Source organism: Leptonychotes weddellii, chromosome 13, assembly GCF_054177405.1.
Source record: "Leptonychotes weddellii isolate Sample4059 chromosome 13, ASM5417740v2, whole genome shotgun sequence".
Lineage (NCBI taxonomy): Eukaryota > Metazoa > Chordata > Mammalia > Carnivora > Phocidae > Leptonychotes > Leptonychotes weddellii.
Window position 1 is genome coordinate 72601104 of NC_138381.1, and position 12240 is coordinate 72613343.

A 12240-nucleotide genomic window follows, 5' to 3' on the forward strand; every position below is an offset into this window, starting at 1 on the left:
GGCCCGCGAGTGCGTACTCTTAACCACGGCCCGCACCCGATGCGCCCCTGCTGCCCTGGCCTCTGGCTGCATGGGGAAGCGCACATCCTCTGCCCCTCTGCCCAGGCCACCGCCCCTGCCTATCTCCCCAGCATCCCCGACGCCCACCTGTCCCGAAATGCCAGCTGGCCACAGGCCCGTCTGCCACTCCCTTAGCTGAGCCTTCACCATCACTTGCTCCCTTGACTCCACCCACAGTGTCGTATCTGCCCTGGTGTCGTCTCCACCAGAATTTACTCCACAGGCAAACTCCAATGCCTACAGGCCCCAGGCGGGTAACAAACATGGGAAGCTGGGGTGTGAGACCACAGGTGCTACGTGCTCATCCTGTGACCAAGCATCAGGCCTGCTTGATGATGCCACTTCTGAAAACACTGTTCAGGCCGAACAAAACAGGTCCACCAGGTCCCTGGGCCGCCACCACATTCCCTGGGCTCCACACCCAGCTCCAACCACTCCTCACAGGACGGCGTGCTTGAATTCTCAGACACTCCCTGGAAACATGACCACGTCACTCTCCGGCTGAGAGCATCCTCTCCAGCTTCTCCATCACCCAGAATGAGGTCCCAGCTCCTTGGCCTGGCCTGAGGGTGGAGGGTCGGGACAGAACCTCCAAGATCCGGAGCCAGTCTCTCCTCCCCATCCTCCACCCCAAGCACCCCCACACCCACCCACTCCGACACCTCCAGGCCTCTGCCCCCTGCGCCCTTCTACCCCCTAGCTCCAGCCTCCGTTCCATAGATGGATGAAATCTGGTCCTTCTCTAGGCAAATCACGTGGAAGCAGAGAGAAAAACCTCCCGGCCGGTTCCAATTCCCACTGAATGCCACCCAAAGGTCAAGAACATCTCATAGGCCACAGTTCCGTGGTCAGCTGTATACTGTTTCCTTATTTTGAAGTAGCTGGTTCTGAATAGAAAGTCGAGGCTGAATCGGTGTGCTCTTGCTCAGGTCATAAAGCAGCGGGCCACTGACCAGATTTTATTCGGTCGGCTGTGTTTAAGAAATGAGAACTGGTTACCAACTGGTTACCAATATTTAAAAATCAGAAGACTTCTGATTAAAAGTGTAGGTTTTGACTTCTCTTGATACAGTGGAAAATCTGTAACAACGAGCCTGTGATCCTGTACGGCAGGGGCAGGTGGAGGGGCAGCCGCCGGGAAGTGAAGGCCCAGGCCCGCCGGGCCCCAGGACCTACGCTACAAGGTCAATTCCGCTGAACCAGATCCTCTTGAGTGGTTCGAACAGAGGCAGAACTACACATTTTTACAGCTAAATAAGTCCCTCCCACAAAGAACAAACAAGGCAAAAGGGGCCCCCAGTGCCAAAGGCAGCCCAAACACCCATGACCTAACTCAGTTATCCAATCCAAGGATATCCTCCGGGGGGCCCCGAGGTGGGATCACCTGCCCAGCAACCACTGACCTCAGGGGGTCACCCTCCTCAGGACCCCACCCTCTTCAGGACCCCAGGAGCCTTATGCCACACTCCCAAGCTGGTGTTCCTTTATCCTTCCTTTCTACTCCCCAATCTTGACTCCTTTAAGTTCTCATTTTCAGCCCCACCACTGTGATGGAAAATTGAGCTCAATACCTGTGCGGAGGAAGAGCTGAGGAAGGGCATGCATGGAGGAGAGAGCCAGAGTTTTCTACTGGGGGGAATTGTGGGTGTCCTTTGTGGTCTGGTTTTCACTTGCCCATATTTTCTGGTTCCTCTGTGATGATCCAATACAGTTTGTACAATGACACCCCATTGGCTTGGCTATTTTTACACTACGAAGAGGAGCTCTAGGTATGGAACTCCAATTTAGAATAACACATCTCGTAGGAAATAAAAGTTAAAAAAAATAAAAATAAAAAAATAAAGAGGGAAACCGACTTCCTTTTGGAAAAGAAAATTCAGCCTAAAATTCTCCCTCTTCCACAGAGTTTACCTCTTGGCATGCAGCAACAGGAGTTAAGGGCCTGAGTCTGGGGTCAGAAGACATGAGAAGAGCCGTGGCTCTTCCTGGCTGTGTGACCTTGGGGATGTTTCAACCTCCCAGAGCGTCAGTTTCCTCGCCTGTCAGACGGGGATCCTGAAGGTGCCGGCCTCACACATCTGCTGGGAGCACCCAACGAGAGAGCCAGCACGAGCAGAGTGCCTCTGGACACTGCCTGGCACCTGGTGTAGGGGCTTCATCCCCGAGAGCCGTGATCTTCATCGTGTATGACCTTACTCAGCTTGGACTGACAGGGAGAGAAGGGAAAGAGTGAAGAAGTGTCCAAATCAGGGAATTTGCCCCAGCAAAGGGATAAGAATGGAGAGCCGCCGCGTGGGCTCCCCGAACACCAAGGTGGGATGGAGACAGTCCGGGGACCACCGTCCATCTTGGGGCTTCCCCTCAAGAGCTGGGGTTTCCTTCCTGGGCCACCATTCGAGGCAGCCTCGGGGAAGGCACCGCCATCAGGAGCCCCCCGAGACGCACTGCTGTGAGCCATCCAAGCCCTCCCATGCTCCCTCCCTGACCTGGAGGCTGAGAAGCCGGCTGCTCTGGCTCATGGAGCGCTCCGGAGCAAATGTGAACGGAGAACCCCCCGAGGCGCTGGGGGGAGAGCAGCGCAGCCGGTGCTCCAGCCCGCACCCAGCTGCCATGACTGCCATTTCGCCACGGTGGCTTTCTGCGTGTGGACGGGAGAGATGGCATTTCGTGGCAGGGGGGCCCCAGGCAACAGACAGGATCCCTCGTGAAGACGCGGAGGGCGAAGGAAGCGAAAGGCTTCAAGTCTGGGTTATGAGGCTGGAACCCAGCAGGCCGGGTGCTTGCTCATTTTAACAGGTGCGTCCACCGGCCTGGTGACACCCGGCATTCTGCCTTGGTGAGGCCCGAAGAAAGCCCGGGAATGACTCCGTGGAGCCAATGCCCAGGATCCCCGGGAGGCTGTGAAAACCTAATTGCTGTTTGGTGTCCAGCTGCCGAGCTGCCTCCGCCTCCGCTTCCTGGCTCGCTGGTGGCCACCCGTGGTGCCGGGAGTGAGGCAGACAGGATTCAGATCCTGGCCTGGGTTCAGGACCCCTGCTCATGTACCATGATATTCCAAAGAAGCAGCCCGGTCTCCGGCCACGACAACAATGCCTATGACTGGCCGAGCACTTCTTGTGGGGAGCATGCACGTGATCTCACGAAATCCCAACAACCCTCCTGGGACATGCTAGCATGACCCCACTCTACAGACTAGGAGGCTGAGGCTTACAGAGGCAAAGATCCCTACGTGGCTAGACCTGGAAGCCTGGAGCTTGACTGTGGAGCCCGCATGCTGAATCAGTCTACCACCCGGGGTATCACACGTGGCAAAAGCTACATGAGTCCCTTGGACAGTGTTCACTCTTTGGCAAGGACACTGGGCAAGAACCGTGGGCACAGATTTCTGTGATGGAGAGCTCACTTTGGGGTTGATCATCCTTGGGTGGACAGCCCCCACTGCTCTTTCCCAGCTCATCCTGGCTACACCTGCCCCAAGGCCAATAGCTCTGGCCCACCTTGACTGAGCCTGGTGCCAACTGGCTCTGGCTACATGAAGACTCTGGAAAAGGAGCCAGGATGCCACATGTTGGCCCCCTGCAAGGGGTCAGTGGCCCTCTACATTGCTAGATACCGCACTGAGCAAGGTAACTCCCGATGGCAAACTCGGCATCACGGTGAAGGAGGAAGACAGGGCTCCGCTGCTCTGTTACCTTCGGCCTTATCCCTGCATGGCTTGTCACCTGGAAACCAGGGACCACCAGCACCAAAGTAGCCCCATGAGACGAAGTGTCTCGGCCACTCCCCTCGACCCCAATCCTTTTTATACCCAGAAAAAGCATAGTGTGCAGGCCCATCTTAGGCAACTGTTGGGTGAAAAGGCAATGAGAAGGCAAAAGGTGAGTGTGACCAGAATTCCCTTGGAAAATCCTTTGTATTGCCCCCAGTGTTCAGCCTGATACACAATGCACACCGTGAGCTATTTCGAAACCACACTGTCAAACGCCAGCCCCGCTGCCCATTTTCAAGGTTATTCCTAATTTCCAGGCTTTAAATACCTCTGCTTCTACCTGCCTCCTTTATCAAGCTGACATCTGCCTATGAGTCATTCATTAGCATTTCGGCAGCCACTCTTATAGCCCAGAGACGTCTGAGTCTTGGATAAAATCCATTCTTGCCCACAAAGGGAAAGAAAAAAAATGATCCCAACCCTCCAGATTCCTGTGAAGATAACACCCCAGCATAGGCCACCCCTAGCGTAGGGTCAAAGGTCAGAGGCAGCACAGCCAGGTTCCTGCATACCTGCATCTGAGGAGAGGGCAAGGAGGGTTACAGGCTGAACTGTGTCCCCCTAAAATTCCTATGCTGAAGTTCTAACCCCAGGACCCCAGAATGTGGCCGTATTTTAAGGAGGTAATTAAGGTAAAATGAGGTCCTATGGCTGGGCCCTAATCCAACCTGACTGGTGTCCTTGTAAGAATGGATTAGGACACAGACACCCAGACTAAGGGACGAACATGTGAGGACACAGTCAGAAGGCGGCTGTCTACAGGGAAAGCAGGGAGGCCTCAGAAAAAAACGAACCCTGCTGACACCTTGATCTTGGACTTCTAGCCTCCAGAACTGTGGGAAAATGAACTTTGGTTGCTTAAGGCCCCCAGTCTGTGCTATTTGTCATGGCAGCTGGAGCAGACTAAAACAAAGGCATACATAGGTGCAGAGCCAGCAGAAGGCTTCAGTGACAGCTGCTGGGCTGGGCGGAGGCCCAGGCTTGACCACGGCTCACGCCCTTAGAAAGCTGGCTTGGTTCTCAGTGGCTCATGGCCACGTAGCTGCCAACTCTGCTGAAGGCCTCTGTCTGAAACCCTTGATACCACAAGGGTTTATATCAGCGACAGACTGGGGGGGACAGCGGCAGCCTCCAGGACAATCAGCTGTACTGTGAGCAATGAGACTCCGAGCACTGGTTAGGAGAAGAGGCAGGGGAGATGCTGCCTACCTCTGACCGGGGCCCCGACGGCCACTCCCACAGCCAGCTAAAGGCTCCAGAAACCCAATGAGGTTTATTTCCACCATGATTTGTTGAGTACCCATACACTGTAAATTGAGCTGGGCGATACCAAGATGAATGGAACTCGGGGTCCAGGAGGTCATCAGATGGTTAAACAAGTCATTACCACACAGTCAGCTACTTGTAACAGTGGAAGCCTCATCTAGGTACCAAAGCAGAAAAGGGCAGTGACTAATAAGCCATGTCAGGAATGGGAGGTTCGGTGGCGCCTTCAAAGAGATGGGATTATCAACAGGATTCCCAAGACAGAACTGGAAACAAGCAACAACCGCAAACAAGAGGCTGGGAAAGGGGTTCTAGACAGTCTCCAGCAAGGCAGAGAGGTTTAAGAATGCACGGGGGTTTCGCAGAACTAGAAGCAGTGTGACACTGTGGGCTAAGGCTGGAAATGGGACCGTTCGGGCAAGAAGGTGCCAGAGCACACAAGGCCTTGTACACCGGGCTAAAGAGCTTGGCCTGCATCCCATGGGGGACAGGGAGGTCCTGGGGAGCTGCAAGCTGGGGAGACTACTGGGTCCGATTTGTGTTTTAGACAGGCTGCTCAGACAGCAGGGATGGGGGACCTTGGGTAGAAGGTCAATGCCAAAATCCAAGCACGAAATAACACAGGCCAAAACTGTCCTCAGACAGGCCAGACTGTTTTGCCAATGAGCCTTGAAGGATTACAACTATTAGTTCTTGGAGGTTTGAGCGAATGACCTAGTAAGAGGGTGAGAGGGGAAACTGAGGCACCAACACACTGTGCGGAAAGCAGTTTCCCTGGACCTTGACAGTTTTATATTTCATTGTTCTTAAATAGCCAAAGAAGCCACCGACTTCACCAAGATAAAAATAGCCTTACTAGAGGCCCATCCAAGGCTGGTTTTATTGTCTATTTGGCCTATTTCCCACTCAAGCTTCGCCAGTGGTTCAAAACCTGATCTTGACACAGAACTAGGTTGCTCTTCCCACTCTGAATCACAGGACAGCCAGACACCCTGGCCATCAGCTCTGATACTGTGGAAGGACTTAAAAGAGGCACCCAGACAATGACCAGGATTCCAATTTAGAATCTTGAGCCCGACTACTTCCAGAATGATCCACACCCTTAGTATGTTAACCGCCCACCCTTGCAGTCCATTCCCTTGTTAGCCATGGACCTGACCACCCTCCACACTAGGGAGTATCCTACTTTGAAGCTGAGACTAGGGGGGACACCTGGGTGGCATCCAACTCATAGTTGAGCACCCAACTCATAACATAAAACAAAACAAAACAAAAAAATGAAGCTGAGGCTAGGTCACATTCATTTACAGCACTTTCTTCAAAGCACCTTACATAGTGGTGTGGGGTGGATATCAGAGGGGCCTTATTGGGCGCCTGGGTGGCTCAGTTGGTTAAGCGACTGCCTTCGGCTCAGGTCATGATCCTGGAGTCCCAGGATCGAGTCCCGCATCGGGCTCCCTGCTCGGCAGGGAGCCTGCTTCTCCCTCTGACCCTCCTCCCTCTCATGCTCTCTGTCTCTCATTCTCTCTCTCGCAAATAAATAAAAATCTTAAAAAAAAAAAAAAAAAAAAAAAATTAAAAAAAAAAAAAAAAGAGGGGCCTTATTGCTTACTAGCTGTGTGACCTTGGACATTAACCTCTCTGAGGCTGTTTCTTCCTCTGTAATATGGAAAATAATTTTATCTTGAGGTTATATGATGAGATTAATATATGTAAATGCGAAGGGCTAGTACTTGCATTTACGAAGGGCTTGTGATGGAACAAGGAGGAGAAGCAGGAGAGCAAAAAAGGGAGGAGGGGGAGGGGAGTCAAACAGTCCTGGGTTCAAATCTATGCTCAACCACTTGCTTGGCTGTGTGACCTTGGGCATGTTATTTTACCTCCCTGACTCATGGTTTCCTCCTCTGTCAAATAGGGATAATACTGCTTACCCTACAAAAGGATCTTAGTTAAGATAACAGATAAGAAAGAGCCTAATACTTAGCTTGCCAGCTCTAGGGCATGTAAGAAGTAAGCCTGAGGGGTGCCTGGGTGGCTCAGTCATTGTGCGTCTGCCTTCGGCTCAGGTCATGATCCCGGGGTCCTGGGATCGAGCCCTACATCCGGCTCTCTGCTCTGCAGGAAGCCTGCTTCTACCTCTCCCACTCCCCCTGCTTGTGTTCCCTCTCTTGCTGTGTCTCTCTCTGTCAGATAAATAAATAAAATCTTTAAAAAAAAAAAAAAAAAAAAAAGAAGTGAGCCTGAAATCAGAGCCACTGATTTCTCCGCCCTGAATGGCACTTAGGGAAGAATCTGATTTCTATTCGGACCTCCCTGGACCACTCAGCTCTACCACTCTAAGTGGGGTGAACATGCCGAAGCAAGGGGAGGCCAGTTTATAGGGAGCCAGGCCTCCCACAGCACTCCCATCCACAGGAACACTGCTGTCCTTCATCACTTCCAAGGGGAGGCTGCGGAGCTCCCTGCGACTCAACTGTGTTCTCTCTGGACAAAGGAGACGGGAGAGCCAGGCTCGTCTTTCCCTGGACTCAAGTGTCTTCATTTGTGAACAGGAGGACAGCAGTACCCCTCTGTCCTGGCTCAGGAGCATGGCCAGCAGATGGAACATCCATTTGGGGAGGAGATCCTAAAGCGTTAGTCCCTGACATCTTAGGACCCTCCACAAAATGAAAGTTATTTTAAGGTTTCCTGGACCTAAGGCCTGGGTTTATGAGGGAAATGGCTCCGGGACAAGGACCAGAAAGCTTTTTAAGGTCTCTCATTCTGCCAGAAACACAATTAAAATGTAAAAAATTTAAAGCTCGCCTCTCTTGGGCTCACTTTGTGCTAGGCGCTGGTTTAAGAGGAAGACAAAGCAAAACCCCAAACCCTCAAATCAATGGATCACGGCAAATGCTTGCCCCCGTCCCACCCTGTCCTGGGCAATGCAGGGACTGAGCTCTACCGTGGAGAAGCAGTCATCCCTGCTTCCCGGCCAAGAGTTTCAGGTTGGACAGAGGAGGCTGGTGTTGAAATCGGTTTCTTTTTTTAACATGGAATGGGGCAGGGAAGCTAGCCAAAGAGCAGATTTGCCTGAGGTCCCCAGTAAGCATCCACAAACAAAGCAGGGTACCTCAAGTGCAAGGGAGGTAAGGCCCTGAGAGAGGCGAGAGCCCCGGGAGGGCAGGCTACTCACTCCCTGGAAGCATCCCTAAGCTGGGGATGCAAGATTAGGACTCCATGGCCTGCCAGTAGTTTGTGTCAGAACTTAGGGGTCAGATGTTGGGCCAGGCATTAGAATACACGCATCTACTATCAGACCACCAAGCCCATAGCTCACCCCCTGAAACAGAAAAGCTGTACCCCGTCCCCAGCGCACCCCACAGTCTTACTTCTGCTAGGCAGCTCCTCTTGGCCCAGGCCGTTGGAGGGAGCTAGTGGGGCACTGCCACCCTCGTCCAAGGTCAGGATGAGGGGAACGTCGTCATCTAAACTCACGGCCATGCTCTCCTCTCCTGCAGCCCTCAGGATGCGATGTCCAGAGCTTTAAATAGCCTCTGCTTTGAGCTCCCTTTCAAAGCCACTGGCCCAGAGGTGCTTCTCAGAAACTCCTCCATCAGAGGCATCTTCTAGGGTTTGGGGGATAAAAAGAGAAAAACGATTATCAAAATACAACCACTACTGAAGAAAATGTTCTGGAATTAGAGAGTGGCAACAGTTGCATAACCATGCAAATGTACCAAAAACTACTGAATTGCACCTTTTAAAATGGTGGATTCTTTATGGTATGTGAATTATATCTCAATGAAGAGTATTACAGTAATAGCATTAAAATATTGGGGGGGGAAACTCTGTAAGAACAAATACTGAAAATTTAAGCATAATTATGTCTGGAGATTGAGATTATGGCTAATATGTTCTACCTCCATCTCTCTTTACCCTTGTTTATGTGTTCTATGAAGATCTTAAAGATTTAAAAAAAAAATACAACCATTAAAATAATAGTAGTTCATACTCAATGAGCACTTACTATGTACCAGGGGCTCTTCCAACAATTTTTAAGTAAACCTGATTGAAACTTCGTAAGAGTAAGTAGGATCATTAGCCCCCATTACAGAGTGGGAGACTCTAGGCTCAGAGAGATTAAGGAACTTGCCCAAGAACCCAGAGCTAGAAAGCCAAACTTTGGGTACTACACAGTCTAGCTCCAGACCCGTTATCCTATCCACTACACTACAATTTCTCCAAGACCCAGCCTTGGTATTTACGTAGCACCTAGCTTCAATGACGTGTAGAGGTCGTGTGCCAGATCACCTACACGTGCCCATATCATTCTTATATAGGCATTATTCTCCTAGATTTTGGTGTTTTAGGAGGAAGGAGAAGAGTATTTTTTAAAATGACGTCCAGAGTCACACAGCAAAAGCGCTCATCCTGGACTCGAATTTTAAAACACTCAGAACTAGCCTGTTACAGTTCCTATTTATACACATTCCCATTTCCGCTGAGCAGGACCAAATGCAAAGTAAAGACTCAGCAGATCTGGCAGCAGACCTTTGAACTTGAAAACAGCAGCAGGTTCCTTCCTCAAGCTGAGGCCTTCTGGGCTCAATCAAGTCGGCCTCCAAACTCACCCACTAAATGGCAACCTGGCAATTTGCATCTTTCACACATCACCAGAGCAAGTTCCTATGTGTCAGTCTCTTCTTAAAACTAGGCAGCGAAAGTGAGCATCATTCTGTTTGCTAGGCCTGTCGCTCTCTGCTCTCAACTTCCTGTAAGACTTTTTTTAAGTTTCCCCCAGGTCTGGGGATTAATTTTACTTTGCAATCTCAATAATGGAGAGACAAAAGAGGAAATCCCAAATGAGACACTACTATTCGGCCTGTCTTAAGAATTTTATGTTTTACTTATTTTCTTTTTGGTTTAACTTTTTACCACCAGGTATGTTCAAATATACTCAAAAATAGAGAGAATATGTAAAGGAACTTCCTTGTATCCATCACTCAGCTTTGACAATTAACATCTTGTCATCCTCTCCCATGTTTATTTTACAGGCAAGAGAATCAATCAATCTTCTCGTCTCACCGAGAAGAGGTTTCTAAATTTTTATCGCTGTTAATCATAATGGCTAGAGGTTTTTATTTTTAACTGTTTAATTTGTGACCGTTTGCTTGCAATGCATATGCAGTATCTTAGCTCTGTGGATCTCGACCCGGGTGACTTTGCTCCCCAGGGGATACCAGCAACCTACAGAGACATTTTTGATTATCATAACTAGGGGGTGGGGGTGCTCGTAGGCAGAGGGGCAGGGATGCCCCTAAACATCCATCCCACAATGCACAAGCGAGACCTATCACAATATAGAAATATGTGGCTCAAATGTCAATAGCACTGCTGTTGAGAAATCCTATTTAGCTCATATCCCCACTTCACAGACGAGGAAAACTGGGGCTTAGAGGGGTTAGCTTACAAGCAGGCAAGTAGGAGAGCCCAGATTTCCCGCGGGCAGTCTGAATTCAGGGGCCCTCCCCACTTAACCATTACCCTCTCCCTTCTGGCAGAACCAGGCCCCCAGTTTGAGTTCAAGCCCATCATTTTGCAGAGAGGAAAAAGTGAGGCCCAGAGGGGAGAAGGGACTTGCCCAAGGTCACACAGTGCAGGACTCCTGAGTCCTAGCCCAGCGCTCCTCCCGCGGGCTCTGCTTCTCCCTCTATAGAGGACGCAGAAGGGAAGGGTCATTCGTGGGGACAGGTCCCAGGAAAGCGGGCCAGCAGCCATCCGTGACCCGGGCACGAGTCTCCGTGGGTGGGGCGCCTCAGGGAGCCAGGGAGCTGAGCAGATGGCGGGGTGGGGTGGGGGACAAGGAATGCGGGCTCCAGCTCCACGTGCTCCCCAGCCCTGGTCGGGGCCCCCGCGTGGGGGTCGCCTCAGGAAGCCGGGAGGCAGGAGAGCGGGCGCCAAGCCCCGGCCCGGGCTGAGGGGACAAGAGCGCGGCGATGACTTCCCCGCAGCCCGTCTGGGCCCGCCCTGCCCGCCTCCCACAGCCCAGTGCACAGCGGCAACCCCTCACTCCGCGCCCTCTGACCCCTAGCCCCTGCCCTCTCCGTCAGGCCATCGCTCGCACCCCTCGGATTCTTACACGCGCCGCCCCAGCAACCCGGACCGCGCGCCGGGGTCCGCACCGCGCAGCCCAGCGCGCGGGTGCCGCCGCGACCAAAGCCCCGAGCCTGGAGCTCTTGCAGCCACAGCAGGCGCCGCCACTCCAGCCGCTGCCACCACAGCAGCTGCGCCAGCTCTCCCGTCCACCGCCTACCGTCCCTTCCACCCCGCCGGCCCCGCCCCATTTCCCCTTTGCGGCGACCTATTGGCTACCTAGGCTGCATGATGAGCTCTGATTGGCCAAGCCTCACGTCCTTCCCCAGTTCTCTCCCGCTGCCGTTGCCGGACTCCCTGCCCACCTCCTTGGGAAGGGGCGGAACAAATAAGCTCTGCCTCTTTCTCCTCCCACCCTCCCCGCCTTACTCGTTCAGCCCAACCCAGAGAAAGTCCCGGGTCTTTCAATTGGTGGAGGGTCAGAGAGGCGGTGCTTCTGATTGGTCAGGCCACAGGAGGTGGGGCGAACTGAGAGGAACAAGAAATTGAATGGTGAAAAGGAAAGTCAGTCAGGTGCCGAGTCCCTCTTTCAGTGATTGGCGGGTAACCTAGCAACGCAGGCACCGCGGAGGGAACTGCGCTGAGAAACCTAGAGCCCTCGAAGCAGGTGAGTTGACCAGGTGGGGAATGGCCGGGAATGAGAGAGAGATGTGGAATGGGGTCCAGCCCGCTACCCTTTGGCTGCCCAAAGAATCAGCAGCCCTCACCACGATCCTGTCCGTGCTCCAGACAGTGCCCTCCAGCCCCTGCCTCGTTCCAGACCTCCCTCCCCCCTGCCTGCCAGGATTCCTGGACATCTTCTGTGTCCCTGCCTATACTCTGCCCCTCTGCGTACCACTTCGCATCCCCGCTTCTTCATCCTTAAAGCGTGGATGAAACCAGTCAAGTGGAGTCACATCCTGGTTAGCTAATTTCAAGTCAAACATAGGTGATGGGGATGAAAGGGTAGTTTATAAATTCCCTACCATTCCACCCAACGGCCATGCATGCATTCCAAGGTGAGCATGCAA

The 12240-nt window shown here is 52.4% G+C and overlaps 1 protein-coding gene across 2 annotated transcripts in view; it reads right to left on the reverse strand.

Moving 5' to 3' along the window:
• TPCN1 (two pore segment channel 1) overlaps positions 1 to 11387 on the reverse strand; it is a 58905-nt gene extending 47518 nt beyond the window's left edge. The window contains exons 1-2 of one of the 2 annotated variants that reach the window (XM_081802161.1): positions 11217 to 11387; positions 8467 to 8700 (exon numbers count right to left, since the gene is read on the reverse strand). In XM_081802161.1, the coding sequence (XP_081658287.1) occupies positions 8467 to 8578 (112 nt within the window). In that variant the 5' untranslated portion in view covers positions 8579 to 8700; positions 11217 to 11387. Of the gene's footprint in view, positions 1 to 8466; positions 8704 to 11216 lie in introns of both variants that reach the window. The other variant, XM_081802160.1, reaches the window with a different exon arrangement.
• Positions 11388 to 12240: the final 853 nt, after the last annotated feature.